The sequence below is a fragment of the Paramormyrops kingsleyae genome, chromosome 19 (genome assembly GCF_048594095.1).
Source record: "Paramormyrops kingsleyae isolate MSU_618 chromosome 19, PKINGS_0.4, whole genome shotgun sequence".
In the NCBI taxonomy this organism is placed as follows: Eukaryota; Metazoa; Chordata; class Actinopteri; order Osteoglossiformes; family Mormyridae; genus Paramormyrops; species Paramormyrops kingsleyae.
The window spans coordinates 16895082-16909087 of record NC_132815.1 but is presented as its reverse complement, the minus strand read 5'-3'; the positions used below and the strand labels follow the sequence as shown (position 1 = coordinate 16909087).

The 14006-nt window shown below is 42.3% G+C and overlaps 1 protein-coding gene across 5 annotated transcripts in view; it reads right to left on the bottom strand.

Annotated features, from left to right (window-relative positions):
* Positions 1–14006, bottom strand: part of LOC111837707 (kelch-like protein 29) — a 158027-nt gene that overhangs the window by 34961 nt on the left and 109060 nt on the right. For all 5 annotated transcript variants that reach the window (XM_072702864.1, XM_072702866.1, XM_072702865.1 and 2 more), the window contains 3 exons: positions 13345–13483; positions 6939–7135; positions 3860–4119 (listed from right to left, as the gene is read on the bottom strand). In XM_072702864.1, the coding sequence (XP_072558965.1) occupies positions 3860–4119; positions 6939–7135; positions 13345–13483 (596 nt within the window). The remainder of the gene's footprint in view (positions 1–3859; positions 4120–6938; positions 7136–13344; positions 13484–14006) is intronic.

Sequence of the window (14006 nt, the reverse complement as noted above, 5' to 3'; positions counted from 1 at the left end):
AGGCCTGGATTCAGGTCCTGCTATTTTTTGTGCAGCCCTCAGTTAAAGCACTGCATTCTGTCTGTAAGACCCAGAGTAAACCTGAATATCAGGAGCAGATCTGGGTGCTGGTCACCCAGCAATCAGTGTGGCTGGTGCTGAGTCAGCAGAGAAAATGAAGCTCATGGCTGCTTCACAGCTTCAACACCTTCAAACACTTCAGTTTATACATTATTCAAATTCCATCATACTCTTCTTTAAGGAGCCTAGGGTCAGCTGATGATCCAGCACCCCTGGTGTTGAGGGCTTCAAACCAACGACCTTCCAATCCCTGACGCAGAGTCCAAACCCACTGAGCTACACTTCACCCCTGCGTGAAAAATTTACACGAAGATGCTGTGAATTGTTATATTAATGAATTAATGAACCTTTTCAAATATATGATTCTCTTTTAGTCTGCATGGCCTATGACCTGACGATTTCACCTTTCAAAATGGAAATATTCTGTATTACTGTGCTGTGATTCAGATTAATTCAGGGTAATCCGTCATTTAGGCTTTTTTGTCTGATTAAATTTAGAGCTTAAAATCAAGCAGTGACATTGTTTTAGTCGATACTAGAAAGATCCAGTATTTGTCCTTAAAGTATAATTAGTGTGACGCACCTTGATGTACTGATTTTCCCACCTAATTTTTGTGTTGCAGGTGAAGGTGTGTATTTACCAGGTCAGGGTAAATTTGTGGGCATGGAAATCGCTGCGTGTTTTTATCAGTATGGATTTTACATTCAGGACACTCTCGTCTTTAAGTCCGGGGCTGGATCATCAAGCTTTCCTGACCAAGTTACCTTAACATGTACGTTTTAATCTTCATAATAAGTGAATGGAAGACTGAGTCCACATTTCACAGAGCCACATCAATCACAGTTTGATAACTTTTAACAATATCGCTGTACTCTCTCCACTGAGAAAGTAAATTAGCTTTTAACAGGACAGTGATCACTTTCTCCACACTGTTAATTTCTAATTAAATATTTTGATACAGCAGAACCATGTATAAACATGATGGACACATTAATGAAAATTACCCAAAAATCTAAGTACATATAATATGGAAAAAAAACTCCTTTTATTGTTGTGAGGTAACATTACTCTCCCTGTTTATCTTCCGCCCGCACAGAAGCTGCTCCATCTTCCTCTGCATTTAGATTAGATCCAGTTCTCCCATTATAAATGCCACCTTGTCTCTGTGTAAATCAGACGGTAACTTCTAGATCACCAGATCACTAGCTTAACAGTCAAACAGAATTCAAATCTATATAGTCTGCACATTAATATTTGGCGGGTTTTAATATCAGAAAATCCCACACAGTTCCTAACATATTTAGGGTCTGAACCAAACCTTTTTATTGCCGAGCATTAAGGTATAAGGAACTACACCGCTTAAACAAGGAAGAGCAATAAAGGAATAAAAAAAACCTCACAACCACAACAAACAATTTAATTATCAAAACCTCCATTATGCACATTTATGCATTAAGTGTGCAGATTATTTTTGTTTTATTAAGTTTTATTTTACCATATTTTAGAATACTCAATTTATTTTACGATATTGCAGCATTAATAAATGTACATACACACACACACACACAACCACACATATATACATATATATGTATGTATGTATGTATGAAGAAATCCTACCCCGAATGAACAGTTAGAAGACAGATGGACGGATGGATGACTGTCAAATTGATAACATCATCCCAAACAAAATTCAACCCGTAAAACACCACCAAAATGAATAGTTATTACACCTATTTTATCTCATCATCCTTCCATCCATTTTCCATACTGACCTCCATCGCAGACGGGCACCAAGCCTGGAATCCATCCCCGTAAGCACAGACATCCAGGGTTATTTCGAGACACCAATTTATCTGAACCGCGTGTCTATGGATTGTGGTTCACATGCACAAGGTGGAGAGGCAAACTCCATGCACAGGACAGGAACACACAACCTACTGGAGTGTAACCTCATGGTGCTGTCTGCTAAGCTACCACCCCCACTGGCTGTAAACCTCTGCCTCTCTCATCTCCCTCCCACAATTTGTTCTCCGGGCCACGCAGGATTCTGACCATCACACCCTGCTGAATATCTCCCACCTTCAAAGGAGCAGAGCTCACACTATGCTTCCTGTCATGTCCGCACACATGCACTGAATACACTCTTACATGGTGTTTTACAGGACTGAGGCTGGGTCTTGGCTCTTCATTGCAGAGCTCCTAGGCCAGGGGTCGGCAACCTTTTTAAAGCAAAGAGCCATTTTATCTTAAATGTCTGACCCAAGATTTACAAAGAGCCGCAACTGATAGAGAAGAGGGTTTGAAATACGATTTTTAATGCGATGTTGGTATACATGCATTTAACACAAAAACAAAACTTCAAGTACTTACAAAAAATAAAGAAAAACAATTGGGGGGGGGGGGGGGGCTCTCAGTTTTAAATCACTCGGACACATAACAGCGCAAGGATGACTAATATCACAATATCGTTCAGTTCTGCAGCAATAGTTTTCACCCTCACCCAAGTTCGTTTGGCTCTGCAGTTGTCTGCCCTTCGCTGTCCACTTCACTGCTTGTAACTGTGCTGACTGAGCAGTGCAAAATCCCAATAAACTTTCAAGCCGGAGACGTAATCTCGTCGTAGAGAATGACTTTGAGGAAGATATAAATTATCATCACGGGAGCCTCATTCACATATAGCTAAAGAAATATCTAAATGAAAAATAATATTAACCCATAAATAAAGTGTTTATATTTCCGAAAGTATTATCATAATATGTTAAGACATGAAGATGTGAATGCGTCTATCGTTCTGAGAAGAGCCTTGTGCTTGCAAGCCGCAGGTAGCTGTCCCCTGTCCTAGGCCAAATACTTCTGGATCCAGGAGGTCACGAGGTCAGCTGATGGCAGCCGAGGTGATTTAGTCATGGGCACAACAACTTAATTCTCATGAAGACTGTAGTTCCCATAGTTTAGTGGTAATGTTTGCCTAACACCTATAAAGCACTCAGATCAAAACCAGGTGGAAAGAGGCCTGCATCTAGGGGCTGCGTGCAGCTCAAAGGGTCAGGATGATGTGCCTCTGATCAGATGGTTGCTGGTTCAAATTCTAGAAATTGGCATATTGATTTCATTGTTGGTTCCCTGAGCAAGGCCGCTATCTCCCAATTGCTTCTGTGACTTCTCAAAAATATATCACTTTAAATAGCAGTGTCTGCAGATTAAATAAATTGCAAACCATGTTATCTACCCAGGAACAAGTGTAGCAATACCATAACTCAAACAATATGGTAAAATTAGTGTAACAAGTGCATGTCCCAGTTAAATTAGTTATTAAGCTTGAGCAACCGTGACTATGCAATAAGTAATTAGGAAGAATATAGTTATCTTTAGTTTTAGTATGTGCACTCATTCAGTAAAAGACTAATTTGACTTTGATCAAAAATTGTGCCAAGAGTCAAGGTAGAAATTATTTGAGTACCATAAAACAATACCTTTTAATGAGAGCCTCGTCTCTGTTCGGGGCTCATTTTATTACCTGCCTCGCCAACGGAGGAGAAAGCAAGGGGAGGAGAGAGACCGACCGACGCAAAACGCTGGGAAACCGCGATTGCTGAATATTGATTCCACTGGAGTAAAATTCCAGAACCCAGAACAGTAGCGGAATCCTAATGAAAGGAAAGTCCACTAGAACTGAAGGAGTTTTGCTGCATTTTTTATGCAAAATGCATCATATTATGGCCCAATAGTCTACGTCTAACACAAATGTAAATATAATTGGGTTAATGTGAAAGGTTCTGATAAAGAGCCAATTACCTGCACTCTACAGGTGGGGTCCTTCTTGATCCACTTGATGACGGTCTCGTAGACCACCTCCTCGGCCTTGGTGTTCAGGCTGTCGTTGGATAGGTAGTTGATGAAGTCCTCATTAGAGATGTTGAGGATCTCTTCCTGGGCAGCCACCTCGGGGAAGTTCTGCAGGGCAAAGGCTTTGGCCATGCTGTGCAGTTCCGTGCAGCGCATCGCCTCGGCCATGGCCAGCACGCCCAGGCAGTTAGCCGCCGTCAGCTGCTTCTCTGCGGGGGGAGGGGAAGCGAGTGTGTGAGTGTCGGTGGGGGGGGTCATGTCTGCCTGCTGTGTGCAGAGCGAGGTCATCATTCAGATCCCGTGAGGGGTAAACGAGGAGGAGAATCAAGTCAGCAAACTGACAGGGGCTGCCCAGGGTCAGGACCCTTCTCTACCTACAAGAAATGTCTCAAGACCCACCTGGAATCACCTCAACTAGGTCATCCAACCACTGTCCTGCTGTCTGCACTGATCTCTCAAGTGTCCTGAATGCTCTAGTATCTTTGTACTTGTCTTAGATTTCAAGAGCTCTCTTATTAGGTTCTTGCCATGTTTTTTGTAACATGTTGTTTTGCTCTTGCTCCAATCCTGCTTACACTTGTAATCCTGAGCATTCACTGGAAGCTCAGCCTAGCTGCACTTAAGGCCAATCGGCTCTTTGACAGCCGTACGCCGGCGGTGCTCTCTCTTCTTTGCCTGTACGAAGAAGGCGAAGACATCTGCCGAACGAATCGGCGTAAACGTAAATGTGTAAAGGTCTGGAAAGTTCTGCCCAGTAAAGTGGAGAAGATCTAAGAGGCGCCTACTGGGTGACTTCATGTTAGATTTCATCATATATATGCATGAAACCAGCACAATGCATTTTGTGGCATGTTTTGTAATATGTACAGTATTACAATAATATGCATGACGAAACACAAAAGGCTTGCCATCTTATTACTGTGGTGACAGAGCAGAGTTTACAAACATAACGTTTGGGGGGTTGTGTGTAGCTCAGCATGTTTGAATGTAGTGAATGTGATCAGAAGGTCGTCAGTTCGAATCCCAAGTTCACCACTACATCCTTGAACAAAGCCCTTAACTCCTAATGCTCTAGGAACTGCCCAACCCCACTTCTATAGCTGTATGTTGCTTTAGATAAAAACATCTATTTAACGTATATGTCTGAAACATAAGCAAGCCATAAGTGTTGAGCACAGTTAACTGTAACAAAGGGCTTTTATATTGGTGTGAGCAGAACTTAGCATTATTAAGGAGATTGTTAAAAATAGCAATAAAGCAGCAATATTATAAAGGGCCAGTGCTGTGTTCCCAGACACCCCTCATGCCTGCAGCCATGTCCAGGCTGAACAAGTCAAGCATAGATGAATGGAGAAGAACTCTTTATTATTTGCTGTTTCCTACATAACATTAATCACACTGAGAAGCCTAAGCACATCCCCTCCCCTGCCCCCCACCGCACTCACAAATTTGACAAGGCGAAGGCGGACCCCTCCTGGCATGTTTGCATCTTTCTGTCTCTGCTTCCTTAATCTGCATGAAATGCGATTTTGCATGCAGACACCCGGCCCCGCAACCCAGTTCTGGTGCAATTTGCGATTCGTGTCGGAAGCGGGGACCCTCGCACAGGCGACCGGAAAGCCCGAATCTAACAAGGAAAATTGGGATTTCTCACCTGAAGGCTGCAGTTTGCCTATAATAAGGCCAGCAGGTAGGACATGGAGCTGCTGGCGGGGTTGCTGATGTTGTACCTTTGAGCGAGGAGCTTAAGCTGGACATGTCCAGCGGTATAAAATGCTAAAAACTTACTTACTTAAGCTTTAACTTCACTTCACTGTGAAATACATGGCATGCTATCAAAAAGAGATAGGGAAATATATATAATAACTCTATATATATATGTGTGTATATATGTGTGTGTGTGTATTATATATATATATATATATATATGTATATATGTATATATACTGTATGTATGTATATATATACACTGTATGTATGTATATATGTATACTGTATGTATGTATATATGTATACTGTATATATGTATACTGTATGTATGTATGTATATATGTATACTGTATGTATGTATATATGTATACTGTATGTATGTATATACAGTATACATACATACAGTATTTGCAGCAACCATCCAATACACCCATGTATTGTTTGACTCATCCACTAGCACATCTCATACGACTAATCAATACCTGATTGACTTTTTTAACTAATTAAATTAATTAAGTGATCTGGTAGTGAAATTTAACGAATACATGGAATGGCTGCGGTGACACTGAGGAGAGGTTTGCGAACTGAAGCGATGTTTGTCTAGCCATCCAACAAGACATCAGTAAGTTTTTTTATAGAACAGAAGAAATTCTTACTAGTTTATATTGTGCTTGCATATTTCCTATGTTCTAATGCTAAATTGTGTTTTTAGTTTTTATTCTGAGCTTTTAGCCTTTATTTTGACTGGCTAAGATAGGGGTGGTCAATCTTATCCAGACAGGGCTGTTGTGTATGTGGGTTTTCACTGTAACTCCCTAATTAGATTACTAATTAGAGGTCTGATTGGCTGAAGAGTCCTCACACCGGGGTTTGAACAGCTGACCTACAGGTTATCCCAAAAACCTGCATACACACCGGCCCTTTGCCGATAAGATTGCCCACTCCTGGCCTAAGATATATATATATATATAGATATAGATATAGATATATCTAACAAGCATATTGTTTAGAGTCTTTTCTTTATGTTCTGTAATGAGGACCCATCTTCATATTCAGGCAATCAGGCCAAAAGGTGCCGTCGGAATTCTAGCGACCAGGTTTTCAGAGGGTCTAGGCCCCAGGTTTTCACCTCTGCCGTGATCTTCTCACGTGGCTGCGCTCTCCAGCGTTTACAGCTTATTACAGGAGACTGGCGGACACCGATCGATAAGGAGCGGCCGCTTTTCCACACCGCCCGCCTCCATGACCTTTAAAAATTCAGACGCGGCGTCTCAATATAAAAACAATGAAGGGGGAGGGGCTTACGCGGCACACCTACCCAAGAAGGAGACACAGACTTTGCAGAAGGTGTTGAACTGGAACTTGTTGGCGGCCTCCAGAAGCGTCTTGGCGTTGGCGGCGTCGATGACGAGCGACCCCGTGTAGACGAACTCCAGCAGCAGCTCCAACACGTCGGCACCCACGCCGCTCATGGACAGCTCCAGCTTCTCACCGTTCCGCTTCTCTCCCATCGACCTGGCAATGGCGGAGGGGCGGAGTCAGGAGAGGGCTTCGCGGAACCGGCCGAAATCATTAGGGGCAACATGGGCTGGGGAGGAGTTGTGGGGGAGGGGCGACAATTAAAACATAATAAAAAGAAATGCATAAGCAGGCTAGATTGGTCTAATGTATCTAGACGGCATCTGAAAGAGAACGTGCTCTAAGGTCATGCTTTGGGGGGGGAGGGATCCACTGATGTGTACGGCTGTCATGGCAGCACAGGTGAGAAACGAAATACGTTAATATCACGTGAGGATGCTGTTCACATGACTGACTTTACATATGCACACGTGACGGTATGGACGGTAATGGAGACTTCTTGAACAGAAGACCACCGTCTGCGGCTCAAGCCTCCTTGACTGATGGTTGGGTTGATTGAATCCTCACCAGCCTAAAGTATTATAGGCCACATGCCTGATTCATGGTTCCTTCGCCTGCCAAGTAAGGCCAGAATCATACAGTGGCTGATTCTTCTATAATTCTTGTTACACAGCTACATATTTCACTGGAGCAGACAAAGATGACTGCAGTTCTCAAGGGCACCACATCTAGGACTTGACCCAACAACCTTCAGGTTCCAAGGTGAAATCCTTAACCACTACGCCACCCTGCTATCCAAAGAGAACAGGGGCTGTCGTGCTGTGATGTCATCCAAAATCACGCAGCCTTGCCTTAAGAGCTCCCCTGGGCTTTCAACCTTGTGTAATGTGGGCTTGGAGCAAATAATGTCCCAAATGAGACACCGTCTCCTCCGAGTTAAAATGAACCTGGCTCTCTAGTGTCTATCAGCAGGGGTGTACATGCACATTAAAGGCACTATGCACTAATCCATCTGCATATTATTTTTCTCTCTCTCCATCTACCCATCTACTGATTCGTTTATGATCCATCTATTGTCTCTGTCTATCTGGATCTGTCTCTATGTCTCCTGCGCCACCTCCTTTGTTTCACACCCATAATGAAGACATGAAAGACACCGTTTGAAAGAGGACAGACAGGACGGACAGACAGTATGGTTAGAGCGGAGGGGGTGGGGGAGAGAGTCAGTTCTGCCACAGGTAGCCAGCAGCCATCCTTCTGGTGGGAGGGGGGAGGGTGTGGGGGAGGAGGTGGAGGCGGGGGGGGGGGGTGTCCATAATTTTGAACCTGGGTCTGGTCTTTTGAACAGGAGTTTCACTTAGACAAGCATCTGGCCACGCTGCCAAAAAATCACCATTGCCTGTGTATGAACTGAAATATTAGTCATACAGGACTGAACGGAAAAGACAGAGTGCGGCTCGGTGACTCTGGGATTGGCTGGAAAGCAGAGCGTCACTCCTGAAAAGCAAAGCCAAGGTGCGTTATTACATTAACGTATAATGCCTAGAATGGTACTACTACAGAAAGAGGCAAACTGGCGTTAAGTAATGTAGGACATGGACGGGAGAAAAGGGGGATCTAAATGCAAACGTAAGAAACTGAAAAAGAAGTACATGCCCGTCAGCAGGAAGATTAGCGCAGTCTGAGGCAGCTTTCAGCGGCCGCTTGCTATGTGTAATCACTTTTGTTATGGAAATGGTTCACTGCCTTCCAGATAGGTGGACATGTGCTCTGCATTTGATTGCAGAGTTGCTATTGAAACAAGGAAAGAAAATCTCCATTTATCAAAATGTGTTTTTCTTAATCCACAGAAATCAGTGGTTTCACATTAGATTCGAAATTTATGTACATTTTTAAAGCAACCATTTAAGTAATTTCTGTTAACTTTGTGTTTTTTATATATATAAAACCACTTTCTACATAAACCTCTGCAGAATTTGCACATTTGAGTGACTGGGAGGAAACATCAGTTGTAAATGCAAATCCTGGCGCCCTGGATCCTCGATAAACTCGGTTCTGGGCTTCGGAGTGGGAGGTGGCGCGTGTGGGAACCCCCACCGCGATAGCCTAGTGTTAAAGTGCGGCATCGGCGCCATCTGTACGCTGGGTGCGCGGGGGGGGTGTTGCACAAGAGAGATGCGCACCTAGGATGCCAGGCATCGTGGGAATAGCATGGCGATACTGCGAAGTCTAACAATAGCTACAGCAATGCATCGTGGGGATAGCATGGCAATATTGCAAAGTCTAACAATAGCTACAGCAAATCCATTGGCTTTCACGCACCAGACAAGCATTGCAAAATGTAATTATTTAATACCTGACCGGTTTGTCTGAGTACTTAAGCACAAATCTCGCCCTGCATCCCTAATTTCTTTTTACACGGCGGATGCAGGGTAATTGTACTGAACTCTATAACTATGCACACCTACTCAAAACACATCTGAGAAATGCCTTCTTCAAATGTAACAATGGCCTTTTGTGATGAAAGGCCAGCGCGCTTATGATGGTTTTCCTTTTTTTTTTAACATTCCACTTCGGCACAAAGGCACCACATCCATAAATTAAATCGGTGCACACACAGAAAATGAAATCACTCAGCCCAGTGCAGCTAACCTGTCCACGGCTAGGCTGACAAAGGTCGGCCGTAAGCATAATCGCAGGCCAAAAATGTGTGACTTCTTCTATATCTGACTGCATACCCTCAAGATATACCATTTCCCTCAATCAGTAGCAGCAGCATCCAATTACGCTGCACTCCAGATTCAAAATCTGGGTATACACGCTTACATAACCTATTTATACCTATCTATATCACTCATCTCTCTTGCTCTAAGACCAAGAAAGCTGGTTTAAGTACCCATTATTTTCCTGTGAAAAACTAAGAAAACGTTGCCTACTCAGAAGTGCCATGGTACGAGAGTTATATTATGCTGTTTAATAGTTGCATTACCAATTTAATCTCTTGGGATGGTCTACCAACAGGCCTACTGTTCATCTTTGAAATTCATATTTAATATTTATATATTTTGGCAATAAAGACAGCTCTTGCAGAACGCAGTGCCACTACTGATATTGATTAGCTGGCTGATTGAATTACTCATCATTAATAAACTGAATCATTTTATCTGAAGTGCTGTTGTGCTTAAGGCTTCGCAAAATGCACTTTAATTATGGCAGAAGCATGATTCTATATAATTACACTGAAATTGTATCGATGCACTTAAAGTACATGACCCGTTTCGGCACAGTTACATATCCGTATATTTGTGAACGAGCCGACACTTCATTACTCATACAAATTACCGCCTTTCAGTGTAATGCTGCTGCCGGCTGTTGAAGGCAGTTCTCAAGATGCTGCAATAACTGGGATTTTCACTCTTTTTTTTATAAGCAGCATGTTTTTTTTCCCCTACTTTTTCAAGCTTATTTAATTGCCGATCCCCTGAACATGGCAGTATCTGTCCTGATGCTTGGCATTAACGCCACTGAGTGACTCTTCCTTATATTACCCATAATCACTGTCACTGACTTGTCACTGAATACATTACAGGGGATCATTAACTGGTGAACAAACCCATGGAATTGGGAATAATTAAGTGTTAAAAATTCAGTGCCTGATATGTTCACAGGTGTATACTGCCTGATCTATACTGTACATTCTTACTGTTTCCTGCTACTTGGCTGAATATGTGTTAGGTAATTATAAACACAACACAATAACTAGGGGAACTTTTGGTTGTGTACGCGCTTTTAACGGTGATTCTGGGTCTTCATGCTGCTTGCCAGTTTTGCACACAAAGTAATTAGACAGTAAAGATACCGACATTGGTTTAAACAGCCAGCAATTAATCTTGTTGGCAGTGCTCAGGACACAGTAAATTCTTTTGGTAATGAATGGAGGATTATCTCAGGATATTTCAACAAATTCATATTTCCAAGTACACGTAACACGAGAATCTGTTTTGGGCGACAGATATGAGGAACCACTTTAATTTACACTGAATAAATTCTATATACAAGTCAGCTGCAGATAGGGTGCAATTTGCTTGTAATATAAGATGTTCAAAGATGACCAAAAAATAACAATTTTGTACCTTAATAAAGAAAGTCAGAATTACGTATAATCTCCTTCGAAGTATCTTATATGTGGTTCTGCTGTAGCAAAATAATTAATTAGAAATTAACAGTGTGGAGAAAGTGATCACTGTCCTGTTAAAAGCTAATTTACTTTCTCAGTGGAGAGAGTACAGCGATATTGTTCAAAGTTATCAAACTGTGATTGATGTGGCTCTGTGAAATGTGGACTCAGTCTTCCATTCACTTATTATGAAGATTAAAACGTACATGTTAAGGTAACTTGGCCAGGAAAGCTTGATGATCCAGCCCCGGACTTAAAGACGAGGGTGTCCTGAATGTAAAATCCATACTGATAAAAACACGCAGCGATTTCCGTGCCCACAGATTTACCCTGGTAAATACACACCTTCACCTTCGTCACCAAAATTAAATGGGCAAATCGGTACATCAAATTCAAGATGTGTAACACTAATTATACTTTACAGAAAAATACTGGAAAAGAGGAGCACGTCATGTTTTTGGCACTTGTCAGAAGGTTCTACATTAATTCATTCATCTACAATTCACAGCAAGACTAACATGCAGGGTTGGTGTGTGGTGCAGTGGGTTAGGTCTCTGTGTTGGGGATTGGAATGTTGCTGGTTTGAATCCCATGGTGACCACAATAATCATATCCTCCCCATCAGAGGTGCTGGATAATCAGCTGACTCGGGCTCCTTAAAGGAGAGTATGATGGAATTTGAATAAAATGTTCATACATGTATAACCTGAAGTGTCATTTCGGCACTGGTGTTGAAGCTGTGAAGCAGCCATGGGCTTCATTTTCTCTGCTGACCACAGCACCAGTCACACTGATTGCTGGGTGACCAGCACCCAGATCTGCTCCTGATATTCAGGTTTACTCTGGGTCTTACAGACAGAATGCAGTGCTTTAACTGAGGGCTGCACAAAAAATAGCAGGACCTGAATCCAGGCCTCTTTGGATTGTTTCAAAACAGCAACTGAGAAGGGAATTTAATGAAAATCTCCCTGCTTCTCCACAGCTGCCTTTTCTAAAACTTTTACGCAACATAATAACTCAGCTAATGTAAGTGGTCCCCTCGTTATAAGATTTAAAATTCAGTACTCAGACTGTTGGCATTTTAAACTAACTAAATTAATATAGAGAATCCAGGGGAAATGTCAAAATATCAGAAGCAAAATTTGAAAAAACTGAAACATACTGTAAACTGCATGATTCGAACTTTAATAAATCCAAACAGAAAAAAATGAGCTCAGTCCTGGTTATCCTTAAAGAAAGGAGATATAAAGAGGTCTTGATTATGTGGGGGATGTATCCCAATGGGGTGTTGGAGCCTGCAGCTGCATATGGTACAGTAGGTAAGCTACATGCTAAGATCCATGTGTAGAAAATGAAAACATCTACCAGTGTTAAACTGTGAAAACAAAGAATGAGGGTTTAGAAATATGAACCTGCGACTTTAAAAAGGAGCATATTATTACGAACCATGCAGCTGCTGACAGTACAAGTTACCATCAAGCCCAGTGTAATTACACTTCACAAGCTTGTTTAATAAATGCTTGTTAACAAGGTGCTCAGGATGCCAGTGTTAGGGGCCACTAGGTAAAATGGTGCCCAGCTCAGAGTGACCTCAGTAAAAAGCCACCTGAGAAGAAATGTAGAATAAAAGTTTGTCACTGGATATCATCACTGGAAAAGTTATGCTGGATGCTGATGATGTCATCAGAGGTGTGTGTGCATACATAACACTCCCACAAGGGCAACTACGTCTCGTGCTTCACGTGGCTGTAAACACAAGCACGGCCTCGCTGTTGTGTTTTCTCTGAAATTACATCAACGGCTCGGCCTCTGGGTACCGCGACCCGACGGTCTGTAGGAAAACCGCGGCCGAATGACTTCTGGAGAGGAAATGCCATCCTCAGTTAGTCTGAAGTGTCATTTTACGGCGGAACTTCCAGAAAGCACGAAAGCCCCCCCGGCGGCAGAAGCGTTTTCCCAGCCCATTAAAATGCATATTTGATCATTCGCTCTACTGGGAGGAGAAGGTGCGGCACAGGTTGACCTTCCACACTGAGATACATTCATTTCAAAAGGTCGAAGGAATGGCTACTGGCCCTGTGACAGGAACCTCAGTCTTCACACACCTGCAAGAGAGGGGAGGGAGAAAAGCGACACAAATGGACCCTACAAAAAAACAGAGCCGATCGACAGCTGGAGGAAAGCAAACCTTTTAACCAGGTCCTTGAAATACAAGCTGCAGGAAGCTAGAACATTTTGGTGGACTTCAAACTCTTTGCCTTCAACAATAATTTTCAGGTCTGTAAACTCTTTCGCTCTGCGCTGCTGGTTCAATTCCTTCAACATCTCTGTAGAACAAAGAAACAAAAGAAACAGACATTGCCATGTTTCCGCTTTTGAAGATTCGTAACACAGACATTAGAGATAACAGTGGACATCAGCGTGTACACAGGAAGAAATGGGAAAAATGTATCTGCACCCACGTCCTTAAACAACATGCACACAGACACATTCAGTTCAGTGTTTCAGATGTTCATTAATATGGAATTAAAGACTGCAAAGCATAAACAAACCCAACAATTAGAACAATATAAAGTAAGGAATTGTAATTATATATTGCAACTAGTATCAGTAAATTTGGGAAGTCATAACATCATTAGCAGCACATAAAGCATGTAGATCAATGTTGGTGATTGAAACTGAAGCCCATTTGGATTATTGCCCATATTTTGTGTCTGGTGTCCACACAGGTGTGATTGACCTATTTTGTTAATTAAGAGATGACAGGAAAACATGATTAATTGGAGTTAAAATTCACACCTTAATCCAAATCATTGACCAAAACCAAAAAAACAAACAAACAAAAAAAAC